The 21,101-nt window shown below is 47.7% G+C and overlaps 1 protein-coding gene across 2 annotated transcripts in view; it reads right to left on the bottom strand.

Annotated features, from left to right (window-relative positions):
* Positions 1 to 4,903: 4,903 nt before the first annotated feature.
* PLA2G4E (phospholipase A2 group IVE) overlaps positions 4,904 to 21,101 on the bottom strand; it is a 59,246-nt gene continuing 43,048 nt past the window's right edge. For both annotated transcript variants that reach the window (XM_041746559.1, XM_041746558.1), the window contains 11 exons: positions 20,916 to 20,953; positions 18,708 to 18,843; positions 17,299 to 17,435; positions 14,826 to 15,048; positions 12,736 to 12,850; positions 12,082 to 12,219; positions 11,653 to 11,760; positions 10,904 to 11,107; positions 9,697 to 9,863; positions 8,140 to 8,323; positions 4,904 to 7,670 (listed from right to left, as the gene is read on the bottom strand). In XM_041746559.1, the coding sequence (XP_041602493.1) occupies positions 7,450 to 7,670; positions 8,140 to 8,323; positions 9,697 to 9,863; positions 10,904 to 11,107; positions 11,653 to 11,760; positions 12,082 to 12,219; positions 12,736 to 12,850; positions 14,826 to 15,048; positions 17,299 to 17,435; positions 18,708 to 18,843; positions 20,916 to 20,953 (1,671 nt within the window). In that variant the 3' untranslated portion in view covers positions 4,904 to 7,449. The remainder of the gene's footprint in view (positions 7,671 to 8,139; positions 8,324 to 9,696; positions 9,864 to 10,903; positions 11,108 to 11,652; positions 11,761 to 12,081; positions 12,220 to 12,735; positions 12,851 to 14,825; positions 15,049 to 17,298; positions 17,436 to 18,707; positions 18,844 to 20,915; positions 20,954 to 21,101) is intronic.

The following is a 21,101-nucleotide window of genomic DNA, read 5'->3' as shown; positions in this document are numbered from 1 at the left end:
GTTGTATACATCTGCCCAAACTTACCAAATTGTGCACTTTGAATATGTGTAGTTTATTGTGTGTCAATTAGTTGTTAGAAGTGCTCATACTTCTAGACTCAGGAATTTTTTTTTTTTTTTTTTAGACTCAGGAATTTTTATCCTGAGGAAATAATCAATGTAAAGCTTTAACTAAAGAATGTTTATCAGTATAGCCCTTACAATAGAGAAAAGCTGTAATTAGAAGTTCCCCCATGGAGGATTAGTTAGATAGATAATGGCTTCCCATGCAGTCTCTGAAAATTGTAGTCATATAAAAAGAATGATAATGACCTGGGAAAATACTCAGGATATATTTTTAAGTGGAAAAAAGACAGATTCCAGAAGAGAATACATGCAATTACTATGAAAAACAGTATGGCAATCCCTTGAAAAATTAAAAATAGAACTACCATATGATCCAGTAATCCTACTTTTGGGTATGTATCCAAAAAACTCGAAAGTAGGATCTCTAAGAGATATTTGCACATCCATGTTCATAGCAGCACTATTCACAACAGCCAAGAGATGGATGCTACCCAAGTTTCCATTGATGGATGAATGGATAAACAAAACGTGGTATATACGTACAATGAAATATTATTCAGACTTAAAAGGAAGGAAATCCTGTCACATGCCACAATCTACAAGAACCTTGAGAACATGATGCTAAGTGAAATAAACCAGTTACAGAAAGACAAGTAGCATCTGATTCCACTTATATGAAGTATCTTAAAGTAGTCAAATTCATAGAAACAGAAAGTAGAATGGTGGTTACCAGGGGCTGGAGACAAGAGGAAATGGGGAGTTGTTCAGTAGTATAGAGTTTCAGTTTTGCAAAATGAAAAAATTCAGGCAATCACAACAATGTGATCATAGTTAACACTCTTAGACTATATTTAAAAATGGTTAAGATGGTAAATTTTACACTATGTCTATTTTACCACAATTTTTAAAAAGTGAATGTATAGGGTTTTGTACTTTTGAAAAAAGAATTAAAGTATCTAAGGAAATGAAAACATGGGAAAGATAAACCCCCAAATAGTAATGATCTCTGGGTTTTGGCATGATGAATGATCTTAGTTTCCTTCCTTATGCGCTTTAGCATTTTTCAGATTTTACACAATAATCGTGTTCTTGTTTTATAATCAGAAAAAAATTTGAAGGAAGAAAAAAATTGTCTTTAGTCTTCAAATCCAGTGAAATGCCTGAAAGAGCCGGGCCCAGAGGACACATCATAATGTCTTACTTTTCTTCCTTCTCTGTCTTCATACAATTGCAGTCACCGATTCCCTGTTCTTGATCTGTCCTTAGTGGAGCAGGGGAGTGACTGGTGCTCCTGAGGATAGTCATCTTGCATCCATTTGCAAGATGTGATCCTCTTTTGGTTTTCTTTCTTCAGCCTCAACAATCCCAATTGCAGTCACCTCTTCATCTGAATCCAATTGGTGATTTTTTTTTCAAGTTAAATCCTATTTCAGTCAGTTTTACAGAGAGTGCCATTAGTTACTTGGATTTTTGTTAGATTAAATAATTCCTGAAATAAGTATTTTGATAATAAGACTCAACAACCGTCTTCGCTATATAGAAATTTTATTTTATTTATTTATTTTTAAGATTTTATTTATTTATTCATGACAGACCCACAGAGAGAGAGGCAGAGACACAGGCAGAGGGAGAAGCAGGCTCCATGCAGGGAGCCTGATGTGGGACTCGATCCCGGGTCTCCAGGATCACACCTGAGGCTGAAAGTGGCACTAAACTGCTGGGCCACCGGGGCTGCCCTCTATAAGACCTTCTAGAGAGGGAGAGAGAGAGAGAGACTCTTATGCAGGTTCCATGCCCAGCATGGAGTCCAACATGGGTCTTCATCTCGCAACCCTGAGATCACGACTGGAGCTGAAGTCAAGAGTTGGATACTTTTTTTTTTTTTTTTTTTTAAGAGTTGGATACTTAAATGACTGAGCCACCCAGGTACCTCTCATAAGGTTTGCAGTAAATTGTGTTCAGTGGTTGATTCTAAATGCATACCAAGTCCACTGTCTTACTCTCATATTTTATTTTATTTTTTAAAGATTTTTATTTATTTATTTACCAGAGAGAGAGTGTATAAGCAGGGGGAACAGCAGAGGGAGAGGGAGAGGGAGAAGCAGACTCCCCGCTGAGCAGAAAGCCTGATATGGGGCTCGATTCAAGGACCCTGGGGATCATGCCTTGAGCTGAACGCAGCCGCTTAACTGACTAGGTCACTCAGGTACCCCTATTCTGATATTTTTAAATCCCAGAGTAGTTAAAGGCCTGAGAGACACATACTAAAGAGATTAGAGAGGTACTTTGTTCTGGCAAGGGCCCCCTTCCTTTTCAGACACACCTCTCCTTTCTCTGTGGCCACGTACCCAGGTCACTGCTGCCACTTGGAGATGTAGCTTATGGCACATGCAGGTGAATATGTCTAGTAAGTACTTGCAGTCAAACTGCCAGCTGCCTATAAGTTGTTCTTTTTTCAGCAACAGAACTCTCATTTTTAGCCAGGCGCATTGCCACCCAAGTAAAAACAAAAATTTCCAGTGTCTGTGCAATTAAGTGTGATCATAAGGCCAAGTTCTGGTTGCTGATATGTGAAGGATGTGTGAGGTTTACAGGAAGTGTCCTTTAGAAAGAGAAGAGTTCCATCTTGCTTTCCCCTTCTTGTCTCTTGTAGTCTGGGATGTTGATATGATGGCTGGAGCACCCAGGGTCGTCTCGGACCACGAGGCCAAGGACTACATACACAAGGGATGGTAAATCAGAGCTGGAAGGAACAGAATCCCTGATGTATCAGGGAAGTGCCATGCCAGCCTTGGACAGCCTCCCTGTGGGCATTTTTTCATGAATGTTTTGAAGCTCCTATTTGTTAGGTCTCTGCTATCAGAGATGAAAAGGAATTCCTAACTTACACTGAATTTGTTACCAGAAATGGAATCTGCAGTAACAGAAACCAAAAATGTGACATTCATGTAGTGTAAGAGAGGGAAGGTCAACATTAAAGATTCAATTACTGGGATGCCTGGGTGGCTCAGCAATTGAACCTCTGCCTTCAGCTTAGGGCATTGTGATCACAGGTCTGGGGATCGAGTCCCACATCGGGCACCCTCTCAGGAGTCTGCTTCTCCCTCTGTCTATGTCTGCCTCTCTCTCTGTGTGTCTCTCGTGAATAAATAAATAACATTAAAAAAAAAAAGGATTCAATTACAGCAGGCTGGAATTTGAAATATAGCCACACATATTTTTTGACATGCCTCCGACTGAGATGGGATGTTGGTCCCCTCCACTTAAATCTAGGTTGGCTTGTGAGTGCTTCTGCCAAGAGTACTGTGGAAGTGATGTCTGTGATTTCTGACACTAGATCATAATATACCACGCACCTGCCACTATGTAACATTTACCCTTGGAGCCCTGAGCTGCCATTTAAGAAGGTTGGTTATCTTGAAACCACCATGCTGGGGAGGCCACATGAAGGTGCTCTGACAGTCAATCAAACTGAGCCTGTCCTTTATCCCTCCTGGCCTTTCTCACCCAGGCACCAGACATGTGAATGAAAGAGCCACCTCAGAGGTAGATCCTTCGGCTCCGGCTATTCTAGACCCCCGGCATCTGAGTCCTCCCCAGGCAGTTCAAGTCATTTCTGCAGAGTCCCCACACATGAATAAGAATTGTCCTTGCTGTGTTCTTTCTAAATTCCTGACCCATAGAATCTGTGGGCATAATCAGATGGTGGTTATTTTATGCCATTATATTTGGGGTTTGTTTGCTCATTGACAATTGGGACAATTCTCATTATCTGGTTAAGGTAAAAGTTTAGTTTTCTGTTACAGAAAAGAAATCCAGATTTAGGCAGAACAGGGCTAGTCTGGTGTGTTCATTGTCAGGAGGAATTCAGATCCCTTTATCCTTCCTGCTGCCTGGAATGTGGACATGATGGGTGGAACTCCAGCAGCCATATTGGTCCAGAAGGCAAACTTGAGGATGGCAGAAGCAAGAGCTGAAAGGAGGCTGGGTATCTAATAGAGAAATACATTTCTTCTATCTTCTTCAAGATACTCTAACTTTTTGATCTTTTTGATGTTGTTAGGAAGGAATGCTAAGTGGTATGGAATTTGAATACATGAATTGAGAACTTAGGACACTGGCTTGTCTAGAGCTAAAAGTTAGAGAATTTTAAAGATAGGAGTGGTAGCTGAAGTCCTGAGTGTAGATGAGATTGGAGAGTATGGAGTGAAAAGAGAGGAGAGCTAAGGAGAGAACCTCAGGGAACACAAGCAGCTAATGGAAAGCAGAGTGAGACCACAGGAAGGACTGGAAGGTGGGAAAACATCCAGGATGGATGGCGTCCAGCAAACTCAGCCCCTTCCCTCTAGGGGGAGATTAGTTGGCAGCCCCTAATGCGTTCCCCATGTGTACACAGCTAGTATGGAACTTTCCCTTTGTTTTTGCAAGGCTCTGTTTTTCTGAAGTCCTTCTACGTGGGACCAGAAGGAAGCTCCTTGAAGTATGGGGTCAATTGTTAATCATTTTTGTTGTCCCAGTGCCTACAACAGTGATTGGCATGTAGTGAGAAGGCAAGAAATATTTGCAGGTGGAGTTGAACTGAACTGCTGTTGGCAAGGAAGTCGTGGGAAGGGAGGGTTTCAGGAAGGAGGAGTGGTCCACAGTGCCAAATATCGAGAACAATCAAATAAGATAAAGCCTGTAAAGAACTGGTGCCATTTGGCTCAGTGTATCTGGCAATTAGGACATTGGTAACCTTGGGGAGAAGTGTTTTCGTGGGGATGTAGGGACAGAAAACATCTGCTGGGGGACAGGGTGATTGAGCCATGTGGCAGGGTGGTATGTTGGCTGCTCTCTTGGGAAGGAAAGGGCAAATGAGCAAAGAGACACTGGAGGGTGAGAGGAATTTAATTTTTCCTATTTTATTATATTAGAGACAGAGAGCAGGGAAGCTGACAAGGGAGCCTCCCTGACCTCCCCAGGACTGTGCCCTTGCCCTTTCAGAGTTGATAACACTCTGTCCTTATCCCTTGTGTGCCCCCTGCTCCTTTCCTGCTCTGTGACATTGCTGCCATTGTTTTAGAAGCTAAGTCGCTATTTAATTTCTCAAATTCATATACAAATCTTTTCATGTCCCCCCACCTCGCCCCACTCCATCCCAATTCAAATCTAAGTTCCTGAAAAGCAGAGAATGTTTGGCGACTGCCGAGCTCCATAGGTGCTCAGCTGGTGCTGGCTGCCCATCCTTCCTGTCACTCAGTGCTTCCTGAAAACCATCTGAGCTTCAAACAGCATCAGGCAGCAAGAGCTGGTGCTCTACTGGTGGCTGACACGGCTTCATAAAAACAGAGGAGCGCCCCACCACAAGACAGCAGAGGAGGAAGGGGATGCATGGAAATAGCCTTTGCATACTGCCGGCGGTGGCGTGCAAGAAGCCCAGGCAGGATGAGGGCAGGAGTTGGGCTGGTTTTGCAGCATTGGATAATGAATAAAGATGAGTCAACAGCATTTACCTCACATGGCCATTTTATTCTGTGTTCAAATAATACAATGATTTTATGAGCCTCATTGTACGCACTTGGATGAATCCAAGGCAGGGCTGTCTTCACTGTTGCAGCAAACAGGTCTTACAGCGTGGCTCACTCTAATTTAAGGAGAGCCTGTTTTTGCAGATGGAAGAAAAGATGTTGAAGTGGAAGCTGTTGGCTGCTCAAATGGAGGGGGTGAGTGGCGTCCCAGGTCAGCATTATCTGAGGGTGGGGACCAGTTTTACAGGTCCAGGAGCCCTGTTTACCAGTGGCTTAGGGGAGTTGATTGAGTCCTGCTTTCCAAGCTTATAGGAGAGTATGGCATAAATCCATACCTCTTAAATTTAATATGTGTAGCCATCTTGAGGATGGGATAGGAGGTTTAGCGCAAAGGAGGTAGGAATCTTCCTAAAATGCAGATTCTGATTCAGCAGACCTCAGGTGGGGCCAGAGGTTCTGCATTAGTAACCAGTACACCTCCACATATTTTGTGTAGTAAGGATGGATTTTGGAAGCCGACTTTTCTGAACGTTCATTACCTGTCACCACTCATTTCCTAACAACCAAAGGGCTGCTTAGGGAGGCCAAGAAAGATGGCCAAGTCTTCCAGATTTGCTGGGCTTCATGAGGACCACATGCCTTTCTGGTCACACCTTCTATCAGCCTGGGCATCTCAGTGGCTCAGGTTATATATTTCTTTAGTCAAGTTCCTAGCCTGATGGGAGACCTGGATACTTTGACGGGGCTTCTCTGTGTCCCCAGTGATTTATCTGCAAGCCTTCTGCAAGGATGGGCTTCCTCCTCAAGGCTAACCTACTCCTTTAAGGGTTGATTCTTCCTATTTTTTTGGGGGGGGCAACTCTCCAAGAGGTGGGATGTACTGGCCATGGTGCTTACATGATAAATAAGGGAATCCCATTTAGAAATAAATAATTGCATCTAGAAACCCTCAGGGCAGGGCAGAGAAACCATCTAGAAGGTGAGAAGAGAACTGAGGAGAGCCCCTGGAGCTGGTTGGTCAGTGAGCACTGGCTTGATGCCTGACTCCATTTACCTGCTCAGATGTCCCTGAGCTACATCCCAGATCCTTGTTCAGTGAACCTGAGCTGCAGATTTGGGCTTTGCCTGGTATTTCATTGGACCTGGGTGCTCAGATGAGGCTGCCTGATGGAGATCCCAGGGAATCACCATTCCTGGGGCTCTGAGTGGCTAGGGAGGGCCTGCTGAAACCCATCAGTCACTTGTTTGGCTTTGTTGTTGAAGAGACTAGCGCTCGGTCTAATGCTCTGCCTGGACCTTCTAGCCTCATACTATCTATCAATACCCTGATTCATAAAAATGAAAACCACAAAATATAATAGCCTATAAAAATCACAAGAACATAATTGCCTTAAATTTAACAAAGGCATTTTTTCCCCCAGAGAACCCAGAGTCCTCCTCAGGTCCTCTTGTTTATTCCTGGAGGCCCCCCTGTTCCAGGAGGCAGAGAGGAGTAGAGTCGAGAGGCCTTTGAGCTCCAGCTCATAGGCTGAGGTTTCTGGGGAACCAGTCTCTTCGTTGAGCCACGTTTTTATTCTCCACACTTTGGGCATGCATGGGACCCTGTGGCTACTGGACCCCCTTCCCTTTAGGGAAAGGTTTAAAAAAATACCTGTGGCTATATAATTCTGACACATGCTTGTGTTATGTTCCTTTTTCTCTTTCTATCTCCCTCAACTTTTTAAAATTTTGATTTTTTTTTTTTTTGATAGAAAGCCCAGGTCAGCCCGCCTACATCCCTTGCCAGAGAGCAGAGATGGCTGTGCAGGCCGGTCAGCCCTAATGGGCTCTGCGCCCCCAACCTTAGAAGCAGATATGGGATTAGTGAGGCTGGGACTTAGGATGGACACTGGCTCTTCGGGCGTTTCTTCCTCTCCACCGCCAGCCTCAAGGCCTGAAGGAGCTTGTCCTTGTTATTCAGGATGTTGTACTCAGAGAGCTTCACCAGCTTGTCAAAGGCAGCCTCTGTGTATGTCAACTCCTTGGTAGCATATGGAGTTTGAGGGCCATAAATGTCCACGTGACCCTGTTCCAGCTCCTCAGGGCTTCGCTCCACACCTGGAGGCAGCAGAAGGACTTGCTATACATGGAAGGTTGTAATGACTTGTGTCTGTATCTCTCCCTGTGGCCTGTCCCAGCACACATGGACACACACACCTGCATGAAAACATACATACACATGCACATGCACACACACACACACGCATGCACACGCACACCTCCAAGTTCCTCAGGGCAGGGATGCAGCTTGCCCATCGTGGGGCCTCCCTAGCATGACACAGCACCAGGCCCATGGTGGGATGTCAGTAAATGGTGGGTGACTGAAACAGCAGAGGGGGACATTACTGGCTAATGCAAGCTGGAGGGCTTTGCTTTCTTCCCAAAACCCAGGTTGGTTCAAACTAGAGCTAAGCCTGGCTTCCCTGTTAGTAAAGTCAGAAGACTGCACAAGTCTAACGATAGGAGCTGTCGGCCCCAGGCCAGGAGTGGGGGTAGGCGGTGGGAACAGAGCTCAGAGGCGGCCTACCTGGGGCCTTGTACTTCTGGAAGGTGTCATTGATGAGTGGGAAGAAAATCACAATGGGGGCATCCGGGTCCTGGGAGTTCTCCATCAGGTAGCACTCCTTGAGGTTGTCCTCCTCCTCCTGCAGCTCGTATTTGGGGAAGGGGATGTTCTGCATGGTGCAGTACTCACATGTTTGCTTCATGGGCTGGAATATCACAGGACATGTTTGAGTATTGGGGGTGGTGGTGGTGGTAAGAAACCCGGACTCTTAGAAGCAGCTTCCTGATTTCCCCAGCCAAGTCTCAGGTCTGCAACTACTTTGCCTGTTTGCGCTAATTTTAGAACAAAGGGCCTGAGGCAATAGGTTGGTGTGTGTCCATTGCAAGCTCCTGAAGGTAGACAGAAGCCCTTTCAATGACACTTCACCCAAACACGGACCTGATAGACGTGAGTGGCAGCCTGAGGGTGACTGGAGCTATGCTGCGTAGAGCCATGTCTGGCCAGGCTCCCATGGGAGGTGCATGGCCTTTGGAACTGCCAGAGGGCCACAAGGCTGGAAAGGACTCTGAAAGGGCATCTTTATAAATGTGACATTAACAGAAAGAGCTGTGGACTGAGAGTGTCAGAATCCCCTTAGTTCAGGCCTCTGTTGCAAGCTCACTAGTGATCTTGAACAAGCCACTTCCCATCTCTGTGCCTCAGTTTCCTAACCTGTAACACAGGAATAATAACAGTTGGGCCATCTACCTCCAAGAGCTGGTGTAAAGATCAAGTGAGAGCATGTGTAGGAAAGCATGTTGTCACTCATTTATGAACTTGAGTCATTATCACTGGTGTCATGCTTCTCCTTGGTCTGTACTCCCCTTTCCTGGGCTTCAGGACAGGACTGTATTAAAGGAAACCAAAAAAGAATTTCTTCCCCTTAAAAGACCAGAACTTTTCAAAGGTAAATAGAGAAAAATAAAAAATAAAAACCTCTGGTCCTGGTTTTTAATGTAATCACACAGAGGGTCATATTTCCTGGGCAAAGGGGTAATGCGATTATTTTGAAAATAGGACATTATAAGATCTCAAAGTGGTACAAAACTTTAGAATTGACTGAACTCTATTATGGTTATTTTTTAAAACTCTTTTTTTCTTTCTTTTCCTTTTCTTTCTTTCCTTCTTTTCTTTCTTTCTTCTTTCTTTCTTTCTTTCTTTCTTTCTTTCTTTCTTTCTTTCTTTCCTTTCTTTCTTCTTTCTTTCTTTCCTCTCTCTCTTTCCCTTTTTCTTCTGATGAATTGCCAAATACAACAAATGCTCAGATAATAAAATTGCCCAGAAATAAAACTAGAATTTGCTCCATGAGACTACTTAAAGCCCACACTGCATATGAGGGCCAGATGGCTGCCCCCTGAGATTTGAATGGCTAACCTCACATCAAGCAAAGCAGCTTGAGTTTCTCTGATGCTAAGTCTTGGGGCCTGCGGGGAATGCATGTTCTCCCATTTCCCAGTTTTGTGGGGCTTGGTCAGTGGCCTGTCTCAGAAGAGGCACCGTGCTCCTGCTCAGGCAGGAGACCTTCTTCATTACACTTGCCTTTGTCTGGGACCCAGCGCAGTAATTGAGGTGAATGATGAGGTCAACTTTCCTCTCAGGCCTGAGGAGGGGCGGGTAGCTGGAGTTGACGAAGAATGCAGTGTCCAACAGGCACAAGTGGTTCACGGACTCTGTCAGCTGGTTCGGGAAACCATCTAGCACTGTGTCTGAAAGCCAAGATTTCCAGTTACTATCATGCCCTGGTGACCTGATCTCAGCGGATGGTCACAGGCAGCTGGTGTGGACACAATGCTCTGCCTGGAGCTCCTTCACCTGGGCCTGGGCCTCGATCCCTCCCCCTTCTAGCCAGGATGCCCAGTAAGTCCCAGTGCCCCTTGGGGTGTGCTGATGAAGAACAGCATTATCTTGGGGTTGTAGCAAGTTTTTAATGGAACATACATAGAAAACCCACTCTGACTCAGCCACAGAGCTTGTGGGGTCAAAGGGGTGTAAGAGGGGATCCCCAGGTGGCTCAGTGGTTTAGCGCCTGCCTTCAGCCCAGGGCGTGATCCTGGAGACCCAGGATCGACTCCCGCATCAGGCTCTCAGCGTGGAGCCTGCTTCTCCGTTTGCTTCTCTCTCTCTCTCTCTCTCTCTCTCTCTCTCTCTGTCTCTCATGAATAAATAAATAAAATCTTTTTTTAAAAAAAAAGGTTGTAAGAATATCATAAATTAGTACAAACCCTAAGCCCAGAGCCCTGCCCTTTCATCCCCAGACAGTGAGCACGAGGATCATTAGGCCAGGCCCAATGCAGCCATTTACAGGCTGTGGTCAAGGGTAATACCAAAGATGGCAACAGGTCAACCTTCAAGCCTCAGCAGGATGGGGAGGAGGTGCTGAGTTTAAGACCTGGCTTTGCCACTTAACTATTTGGGAGTTCTTGAGCTGGGTCATCCCTGCCCAATTCTAGGGAGCACCATTCACATTAAAAGGTGCCCCCAGAGTACAATTAAAGAAAGTCAGCACCCACATTTCCCCACCAGGGTCCCAACTTTTACCTGCTGGGATTGTTGTACAAATTCAATTAATTAAATATTAACACTGTTCCATCTGCCATTCAGAACCTCACCAAACATGGAATATACCATGGGATACACTCTGATCCATGAACATGGTCAGAGGAATTTTGTCGTCCTTTCTCCACGGCAGGCTCAACATGCACTTCCCCCTTTATCGGAACAGAGGCAGGCAGCCAGGTAGGGTTACCTCTCCATATGGAGAACTGGCTGTTCTGGAGATAGTCTGTGTGCAGCTGCAGTCCCAACAAGAAGTTGTGGAACTGAGACACAAAGGCCCGATGGGTGAGGATGCTGCGGAAAGTATTGGACAGCCATGACCCTGGGATCACCACCGCAGTGTCCAAGACGTTGGCATCACATTTGGGAATTTCAGGCAGGAGTGGCTCATCTTCTGTGGGGGAGAGGGAGGATGGAAGGCAAGTCATAAGAGCTGGGGTCCCCAGATTGCCCAGGTGAAGCACTGCATTGTTACCTGGCACCCAAGGGCCAGCCACCGTGAGTGCCGCTCATACCTTCCTTGCCTAGGTTTTAAGATCCTGGCACTGGAGTCAGGAGGATTCAGGTGAGAGAACAGGGACAGGGTGGTGGGAAAGAGGGGTGATGACAGGTAAGGGGAGTCCCAGAGAGGACAGGGAATCTGGACTGGGAATCAGCCACCTGTAACTGTGCTCCTAGATCCCCACCCCCTTAGCTTTCCTCAGCACTGTGCCCTCTGCCAGCCCTCCCCAACCCCCAGCCGGAGCTGGCCCCTGAAGCTTGTGACTGACCTCCAGTCACCCTCCTCTCCAGGCAAGGGTTATCTAACCCTAGCTACTGTGTCATCTCTGAACCACAGAGATGACATTGAAACATGTGGCAGGTGGACTGGTCCTGTGTTTGTGATCCGCTCCTCCCCGCATTGCCCAACCAAGAGGGGAAGCCAGTGGGGTCACCCACCGATGTCGTGCACTCTCTCCCTCGTCCACCTGTGGAAAAACTCCTCCGAGCTTTGGGACAGATTCCAGGCATCAAGCAGGTTTAGGGAGAAGATGCTGCTCCACAAGCCTAGGGAGCAGGGCCAGCCGTGAGCAGCTCTGCCCCAGAGCCCCCAGACCCCAAAGATCGACTGCTTCTACCTTGGTCTTGATGTTCCCTCCAAGTTGAGCTGCTCAGGGGGTGAGACAGACTTTGGTTTCCCTCCCCACTGTGCAGCTGGACACCCATGACTGATGAGGGCATGCTGGCAAATGCAGGAGGGTCACCTGCTCAAGGGGTAACCCAAACCAGCACCAGCACCCAGGACAGGATTGTGGGGGAATAGAGCATGCCTCCCTGTTACTCCTCTACTTGAAAGGATTCCCACAGGCCTCCCGGGCTAGGAGTCACCTAGCATGTAGCACATCCGCGACTCTGGGATCCTCTTCATCAGCCGCCCCATGAAGAACTTGGAGCCGAAGAGCTCTGTGGGGATGAAGGCCCCATACTTCTGCAGGCCCACCTCGTAGGGAGAGAACTCGCACCACTCTGCACATGAAGCAGCACGGCAGGGTGTCAGGCTCAGGCCTGGACAGCCCAGCCCTCCCTCCTCAGGGCTCCTACAAGTCCTGGGCCTCGGGGGTGCCTGGCACAGGGAGGCCACAGTTCCCCCACAGGACACATGGGGGCGCCCACAACTGGCTTCTGCTGCCAGACAAAACACCGCTTTGCAACCCTCATGGCTCATTTGCTCCACAAACTGGATAAACAGAGACCACACTTGACTTTAAAGCAGGATAGGTATCCAGAGTCCCTCATTCTGAGCACCTTAGGAAATATCTAGAACCCCTTCCCTTCTTAACTTGATTACCCCTGTCCCATCAAATCTCTGCTCCTAGAAAAACCATGAAACCCCACCAGCCTAGTCCATCCACAAAGAAGAGGTAGCAAAGTCAAGGTGAAGGTCAGCAAAAGTGTGTAGTGGGTTGTGTGTGTGCTGGGGTACTGGGTACCTTTGCCTGCTGAGAAGGGACACCCTTATAAATTTCTAGCCACCAGTGTTACCTCTGAAATCCTGGTTGCTTACATCATCCTTGACATTGATGGTGAGGTAGATGGGCAGGGGGTTCTGGCCTTGGCTCAAAGCAGCACGCTGATCTGATAGTTTGGATTCATTTCTCTGTGGGGAAATGAAATGGTGAAGGAGAAGCAGCAGCCTAGAGGGAGAGCAGAATTAGGGGACAGTCTGGACCTACAGCAGGCCATTTCCTGCATCCTGAGCTCATCAGGTCACTATGTAGGTCCCAGGCAATACCAGTCAAACCTGCTCTTAAAATGTACCTGTAGAATGTTCACTCATCCCTGGGCTCTTCACCATCCCAGACATATGGATGAGAGTGGGACCGAATCTGCAGTTTAGGGCTATCCCTCAGAGTCCCAGGATCTCCCCATGTCTCAAGGATCATAGAATGAAAAGGTCGGGGTGGAAAAGGCCACCACTGTCCCTCTTCATCCCCATCATCTTCCACCCCGCATACACTAGAGCAGGTCCATTTTTCTTACCCGCTTTGCACATTGGGCTCCATCATAAAATTTACTTGGGAGGGGGAGAAAAAGCTGCTTTTTAAAAAATTCAAACAAAAGGTTTGGAAATGGTGTACCTGATGGCAGCCAACGTCCCTCCCCATATCAAACCCCAGGCAACACTCAGATTTCTGTTATCAAAAGCCTTGGTGCTTTCTTCCTCATCACACGGGGCACTAAATATTGTCAGAAATATTAACTACCACTTATTGCTGTAATTTAAGGAATAGCACAGAGCAAGACCAGAATTGAAACCCCAACCTGCCTGAATCCAAAAGCCAACACCTTCAGTCTCTGCCTGCCCTGCTTCATCATAAGGACAGATTAGATGGTGGGTTATGAAGAAGGGGAGAGTGGTGGGATCCATCGAAAGCTGTGAGTACCTCAGTTCTGAATCTCTATTGCCTAGCAGTTTCTGACATGTGGGAGGCACTTAATTTTTTTTTTTGAAAGAAAAAAAATAAAGGAATGAATGCACTTTGAAGATGAGGTTCAGGTCATCTTTCATTTTCAGGATGACTTCATCTAGGGACCTCCTAGAAAACAATTTGCTACCGTCCGTCTCCTGGCAAGTTCTGTTTTGAGTTCAGAACTCCTCAGATACTTTTGGGAGTGGGGCAGAGATCCAGAGATAGGTCTGGACAGAAACTAGGTGGGATGCTCTGCTTTGGGGCCAAGCAACAGCTGAAGTCGGTCCTCCCTGGGGCCTGTGCAGCTAGAAGGGTCTGGGTGTCTGCTGAGCTCACCCTGATGTCCAGGACCATGGTGTCCCCTGCAGATGCCACTGCTGCCCACATCCCACATGGTGCTCTAGCAGCTGAGAGCACCAGCACAGACTGCTTTTCTTCTTGGGCACGTAGTATGCAGATTGTTGGATCTCAGAGCAGAAAGGAACCTCCTTGGGCCCATCCTCTGTGAGGTGGCCATGAGAAGGAGCCCTACAGACTTTCAACTGCAAGGAGTATGATCGACTCAAGGGCATTAGCTGCAGTGCTCTGAAATCCATGGCTGAATTTGCACTGGGGTCACACTTCCCATTGGGCAGCTCCCAGCACATGACTGAGCAGCAGGGATCCTGAGGCAGGCCCATTCATGCCCACAGAGGTCACCAAACTCCTGACAGACAACTTGTTTAGAGGATTCTCCAAGGGCCTTGTTGAACCTTCTAGACCAGCAGTCTAGGATGCTTCTCACAGCCCTTCTTCCCTCTCTCCTCCACTTGAGGTCAGACTTGTATCACAGTCTAATGCCTTGCCAGCCTCCTCCAGCTCCCTCCCCGTGTTCTCTCCTGGTGTCTTGGCCAAGGAGGACACGCTGCCACTCTGCAGGACAGCATCTAAGCCATCCCCACCACAGGGGTCTCAGTCACTAAAGGGATGTGGGGAGACAGTTCCACCATCTTCCTCATGCACTTGGGCACTTCACGCCTCCCACAGTCCACAAGTAAATCTGCAGATCTAAGCTAACTTCCTTCTGAGAAGTAAGTCTAAACCCCCACCCCCTCCCCAATGAAGAAAGAGAGCTGGACATCCATGGGGCACACTGGACCTCAGAAGATGCTGAGCACTTACCTCATCCCCCAGACAGGCCTCAATCAGCAGGCCCCAGAAATCTGTAAAGGTGACCTTGTAGCCTTCCTGACTGCGCTGCCGAAGCTCCTCCTGGAATTTGGAGAGCTGGTCTGGGAACAGGGCAGGCATCTTGTCCTTGACCACATGCCTCCGTGCCTCAAGTACGGCAGGCTCCAGATTTTTGGAGGACCAGTCAGGGTCACGGTATAAGGTAGCCATGGTCCTGGAGAGAGACACGCGTGGGGATAGAACTGAGCCAGCCCTGGTCCAATGAAAACGGGAATCTGGCTATAGAGAGAGTGGACAGATCATGGGAGAGCCTAACCCACCAGGAGAAGGGCACAGTGGCCACCATTTCTTGACTGCCTACCACGTGCCAGGTATAGCATGTTGCTTAAGAGTGAGGATTCTGTGGGTGCCTGGGGGGCTCAGTCAGTTAAGTGTCTGCCTTTGGCTCAGGTCATGATCCCGGGATCCTGGGATGGAGCCATATCAGGCTCCCTGCTCAGTGGGGAATCTGCTTTCCCTCTCCCTCTGCCCCTTGTCCCCCCCACACCCCCGCCCCAGCTCATGCTCTCTCTCTCAAATAAATAAAATCTAAAAAAACAAAACAAACAAACAAACAAAAAAACCAAGAGTGAGGATTCTGGACCCAGATCTTCTTGGGTTCAAAACCAGACTCTGCCACTCACTAGCTGTGTAATCTTGGGCAAGTTATCTAACCGCTCTTCATATCAGTTTTCCCATCTGTAGAATGGGGAAAATGATAATTATACCTACTTCAAAGAGTTATTGAGAAGATTACATGAGTTAATGCAATTTAAAGTGGTTAGAACAGTAGCCAGCGCAAAGTAATTGCTGGGTCGTGGCATGGTGAGGCCAGCATTTGATCCCAGGCTTGGCTGATTCCAAATCCTGGACTCTTTCCACTCTGCCACAATTCCCACAATAATGATGCTGGGTAAAGATTGATTTCCCCCTTTTCTTCTTAGCTTATATGTGGGCAGTGGGAAGGAGTAGAATGAAGACGGAGATCCCTCTAGCCCTGGATCACTGCCTCTTCTTGGCCTGGACCCAGCTTTTCTGTCTCTGTCAGAACAGCACCCGGGAACCCCGTACTCCACAGTCTGCGATGTCCCTGTTGTCTGAACAGTGGCCTCCTCCTTCACAGGCTTTGTTTCTGGTCTGGGAAGGTGGGGGTTGTTCAAGAGATTTCATCAACAAAAAGCACCCTGCTCTCCGTAAGATTCACTCTTACTTTTATATGTTGAAAGAGCTTTCAAAATCATTATAAATGATTGATTTTAAAAGAATACTTCCAGTGCTTTCCCAGGCCAGGAGATCCCCTTCCCTCCCCCCACCCCCAGGGCCCCTCAGCTCCTCCCAGTCTAGCACTGCCAGGATGCAGGCGCCCCTCTGCCCTGATGGAAGCAAGTTTTATCTCCTTAGTGTACCATCCATGGGCAATGCCAATAAATGTCAGCTCTCCTTCTGTCTCATCTGGGCTGAAGCCTTGGAGTTCCTGATGCACCAGCAGCCCTTAGCCTTCCTAGGGCAAGTTCATGTCCACTGCTCAAATATAAGTTACCTAGAGCTCCTCCAGGATGAGGGGCCCAGCTTGGGACCTCCAAGGCTCAGAGGCCCACCAGAGCCCCTGACAGAAGAAGATGCAGCCCTGGTGGTCAAGAGGCCCCTGCCAACCTGGACCAGGCGGTGTTATGACCTCAGTGGGCCCCTTCCACCATAAAAATACTAAAATGTATGTTTTATGGTTATTGTATAAAAACAAATATAATCATGCTATTTATTAAAACATTTCCTTCAACCTAGACGTTCTTTTTTTTTTTTTTTTCCCTACTCTTAAGAGAGAGTAAAACATTTTTTGTGGGCCTCTACAAGCATTGTGGGCCTTAGGCACAGTGGTTCCCATGGAGACATTGGCCTCACACTGGCATCACCTTGGGGGGACTCACTTTCCTTGCTCCCCAGCAGGGAGTGAGGAGGTGGGAGCCTGAGGAAGCCTCCAGGGCAGAGGGAGGGGCCAGTATGGGGGTGGGCTGGAGCGTGGGCAGCCAGAGCAGCTGGGCCAGCTTACCCACCCTAGGAAAGCTGGTGTGGTCAGAGCAGAGTGAGGCATCTTCTGGGCAAGATGGGTCAGTGGCAGGAGTGGTTCACTCAGTGCTAGCCACTGTGTTCCTGGGTCCCGGCCACAGCCCCAGGGTACCCAATACTGGGAGAGCCTCTCACAATGACCCCATGGGGCAGTGCCATTGTTAACTACTTACAGATTCTGAAACTAAAGACTCAGAGAAGTGAAGCTGCTGCCCAAGGTCACATGGCTGTAAGTGGTAGAGCTGCCCAGGTTTTGAGAGACACTCTAACTTAGGACAGAGAGAGCTTCACCAGAGACCCCAGGCTGGCCTGTTTACTGCTTGCTCTGGGCTCCACCAGGCAGCAGCACCTAGCTCCTTACCAGGTGGCCCCTGACAGGCCTGTGATGTAGCTGGCACAGTTCAGGATGTTCAGCTTCTGCAGTGCCAAGAGGTGGCCATACATGGCGGTCATGGATCTTGTTCCACCCCCAGTGGCCATGATGGCTATCAGTGGTACCTGGGAGCATACAGAGCTGTTGGAGTGGTGCTGGGTAGGAGAAGACATGGACTGACATATAGATGCTAAGAAAGAACGGTGGAGGAGGGACCTGATCATAGACAGTGAGGCGTCGAATGACCTGAAAACTGCCTTTCCCAGAGTGATGGGCCATCGGGTAGGTCTAGAATTAGATCTTAGCTCCAAACCCAACAGTTGGGGAGGGTAAATGGCTCTGAAGCTTTACATGGCTTGGTCAATCAGAACACCATAGCTGGAAGAGTTCTTAGTACTGTTAGCCTAGCCCACGGTTAACAGATGATGACACTGGGGTCCAGAGGGTTGAGAGACTCCCTCGAGAACCCAGCTAGTGTGTGAATCCCTAATGGTTCCTTCTGTACAAGGATACGATATTAGGGCACCAGGCCCAGACCTGGCATATGATAAGTGCTCAATATATACCATATGAACAATAGCAGGAATCACTGAATTCTTGATGTGGGAAGGAGTAGAGATGTCACCTCTAGATTTACATAGGTTTGAGATGTCCTTGGTGTTTTCCCCTCAAGACAGGAGAGTGGGGAGGGGGACCTTTGCCAAGATGTACTCTCTTTATTTGAGCAGGGACAGTAAGATCCTTCTGTCGGCTAAAGTCTCATCATAGTCCTCCTCAGGCATGAGGTCTCCAACCTCTCGCCCAAGGTCAGCCTCAGGAGGCAGGCATTGGACTAGTGATCTGCCTAGTGATCTGCTGCCTGGGGGGTGTGGGCCTCAGTCGGTACCAGGGAGGTGACAAAGGGCTCTAACAAAGGCACTCTTTCTGCCCTATGGGAAGAAGCTGGCCCTACAAGGGGAAGCTGCTTCTCTATAGTTTCCAACTGATGTTTTTTCTGGGGGGTTGTGTATGTGTGCATATTTGGGGGAAAAGATAATTGAAGAAGAGCCCACAGCCTTTTGGATAGAGGTGGTAGAGCTTTAGATATTTTCCTGGCTGGGGAGAGCAGGCCCTTTTGTCCCTGTGTAAGTAAGACGTCTCAGGATCCCTTAGTGCATGGGGAGGAGCAGCTGCGGCTCCTTGCTTTCACTCCCTACCTTGCCCTTCCCTACCCTTGCAAACCCACGATTGAATCACATCCAGCATGGCCCTCAGCTGGGCACCCAGGAAAGGTAGTGGCGAGGTCACCCAGGGGCAAAGTAAGGACTTGGGGGTGGCTGGCAGGATGTAGTGTCTGAAGGACAAGCTCGGCTCAGAGGGAGACTTACTCCCAGGCTGGCAGTCCTTTGCTTACACACCTCATCCACATGCAGGTCCTCCTCCAGCTGCAGCACTTGTTTCAGTGCCTGAGCCACCACCACCTTCCGCTTCTGCAGGAACTCCAGCTCTGCTGCACACAGGCTGAAGCCCAGCCGCACATCCAGCGTCTGAGGGCTAAGCAGACAGAGGAGCCTGATAAGTAGGCCTGTAGGCTTCACCACCATGAAGATAAGGTTTTAGGGTCAGTTGGTCATCAGCTTGAAGCCTGGTTTTGCCATATACCATTTCTATGACTTTGGGCCTCAGCTTTCTCATCTGTAAAATGGGGCTAATTGTGCTTAACTCTCAGCACTGTCTTCAGCACTTCATGAGATTGACAAACGGAAAGCCCCTAAAGCCTTAGCTGACATACTCTCAGCAGAGCCTCAACAAAATCAGGGACTAATCCAATCCTCTGCATCCTCAGCTTATCTGGAAAGTCCAGAAAGGCTTCCCCCAGGTATCTTCCATAACCCGAGGCTAGACAGCAGTGACAAGGAGCCCTGGGATCCTTTGGGTCAATCTCTCTGGACCAGGCTTTACAATAAGGGCTCTTCTGTGGAGTTCACATTCTCTAGCCAGTTCTTCTTGGTCCTAGAGGAAATACTCCTCTGTGTGTTTGTGCAATTGACAAAAACCTTTCACATTCCTGATGTCATCACCCTCTCATCTCCATAGATCTGCAAGGCAGGTGGGCAGGAGCTGCCATAGTGTGTCCAACACGTGTCTTCTTTTTATCACATCCTTGCCCTGGACAAGTCCAGGCTCCTGGCCTGGCAGCCAAAACCCTACATGATATGTCCAGCCTCATCTTTCACTACTTCTTGGAAGGGCATGTTAGCTCTCAGAGCCCAGAAGCAGTCTCAGTTCCAGGCCTTTGCGCAGCCCTTGCCTTCACCAGAAGCTTCCTCCCTCTGCCTACGTACATCCCTAGTGTCCTCCCAGGCTCAGTTCCCCAGGGACTCCAGGTGAATGGACTTTGACAAATTTCTGACCTGAGTCTTACTTAGTGGCCCGAACCCCCAACCAGATCACATGTCCTTGAAACCAGAGCCTGGCAGCCTTGCCATCATGTTCCCTCCAGGTTGAACATGGGCCTACAGACACAACTATGAAGAAATAACTCTTTCCTTGGCCTCAACAAAAAATAAATAATAAAACAACAGTAATAACACTGGTTGATATTTGCTGAGTGTCCCTCTTGCAGATCACTGAGGACTTCCCATGTGTTCTCTCACTGGATCCTCAGGGCAACACGTACTCTTAGTTTTGCTCCAATTTACAGATGAGAAAAACTGTGACCTACAGAGGCTATATAACTTGTCCAAGGACAAATAGTTAATCAAATTGTAAACGGTCACTTGATTTTTGACAAGGGTGCCAAGGCAATTCAAAGGGGGGAAAGAATAGTCTTTTTAGCAAATGGTGTTGGGGTAACTGGATATCCACATTCAAAAGAATTAAGCTGAATCCCTATTTCACGTTGTATACACAAATTAACTCAAAATCTGTCATAGACCTAAATGTGAGAGCTAAAATCATAAAACTCTTAGAAGAAAACATGGGAGTAAATCTTCACAACTATTGGATTAAGCAATAGTTTCTGAAATATGATATGAAAAGCACAGGTGACAAAAGAAAAAATATACATACACTAGATTTCACAGAGTTTAAAATGTCTTTGCTGGGGTGCCGGGGTGGGTAGCTCAGTCAGTTAAGCATCTGCCTTCAGCTCAGAGGCTCAGGTTGTGATCCCAGGGTCCTGGGATCCAGCCCCACATTGCACTGGACTTCCTCCAAGGAGCCTGCTTCTGCCTCTCCCTCTGCCCCTCCCCCTGCTTGTGCTCTCTCAAATAAAAATAAATAAATAAAATCTTTAAAAAAAATGTCTTTGCTTCCAAGGACATTATCAAGAATGTAAAAAGACAACCTCCAGAATAGGAGAAAATATTTTCAAATCATATATCTGACAAGGGACTTATATCCAGAGTATAAAAAGAATGCTTACAACTTAACAATAAGAGGCAAATAACCCACTTTAAAAATGGACAAAATATTTGAATTGACATTTCTCCAAAAAAAGATATAAAAATGGCCAATAAGCCCATGAAAAGATGCTCAACACCATTAGCCATCAGGGAAATGCAAATCAAAATGACATATCACTCCCTCAGTTGACTTAGAAAGACAGAAAGAGGGTGCTTTACCAGGGTGTAGTCTTCATGTGTAATGCGCAGTTCTCACCCTGGGAATTGAAAGATGAACAGCTTTTCAGGGATGACAATTTAGAGCCAAGTGGTCCCAACCAAAGAAGTGGAGTCTCACCACACTGTCCACCCTGACTCGACTCAGCACACACAGCCCACATGCGTGCACACACACACACAAACACA

Source organism: Vulpes lagopus, chromosome 2 (assembly GCF_018345385.1).
Source record: "Vulpes lagopus strain Blue_001 chromosome 2, ASM1834538v1, whole genome shotgun sequence".
Taxonomy (NCBI): Eukaryota; Metazoa; Chordata; class Mammalia; order Carnivora; family Canidae; genus Vulpes; species Vulpes lagopus.
The sequence above is the reverse complement of the archived record's forward strand: the minus strand, read 5'-3'. Positions and strand labels throughout refer to the sequence as shown.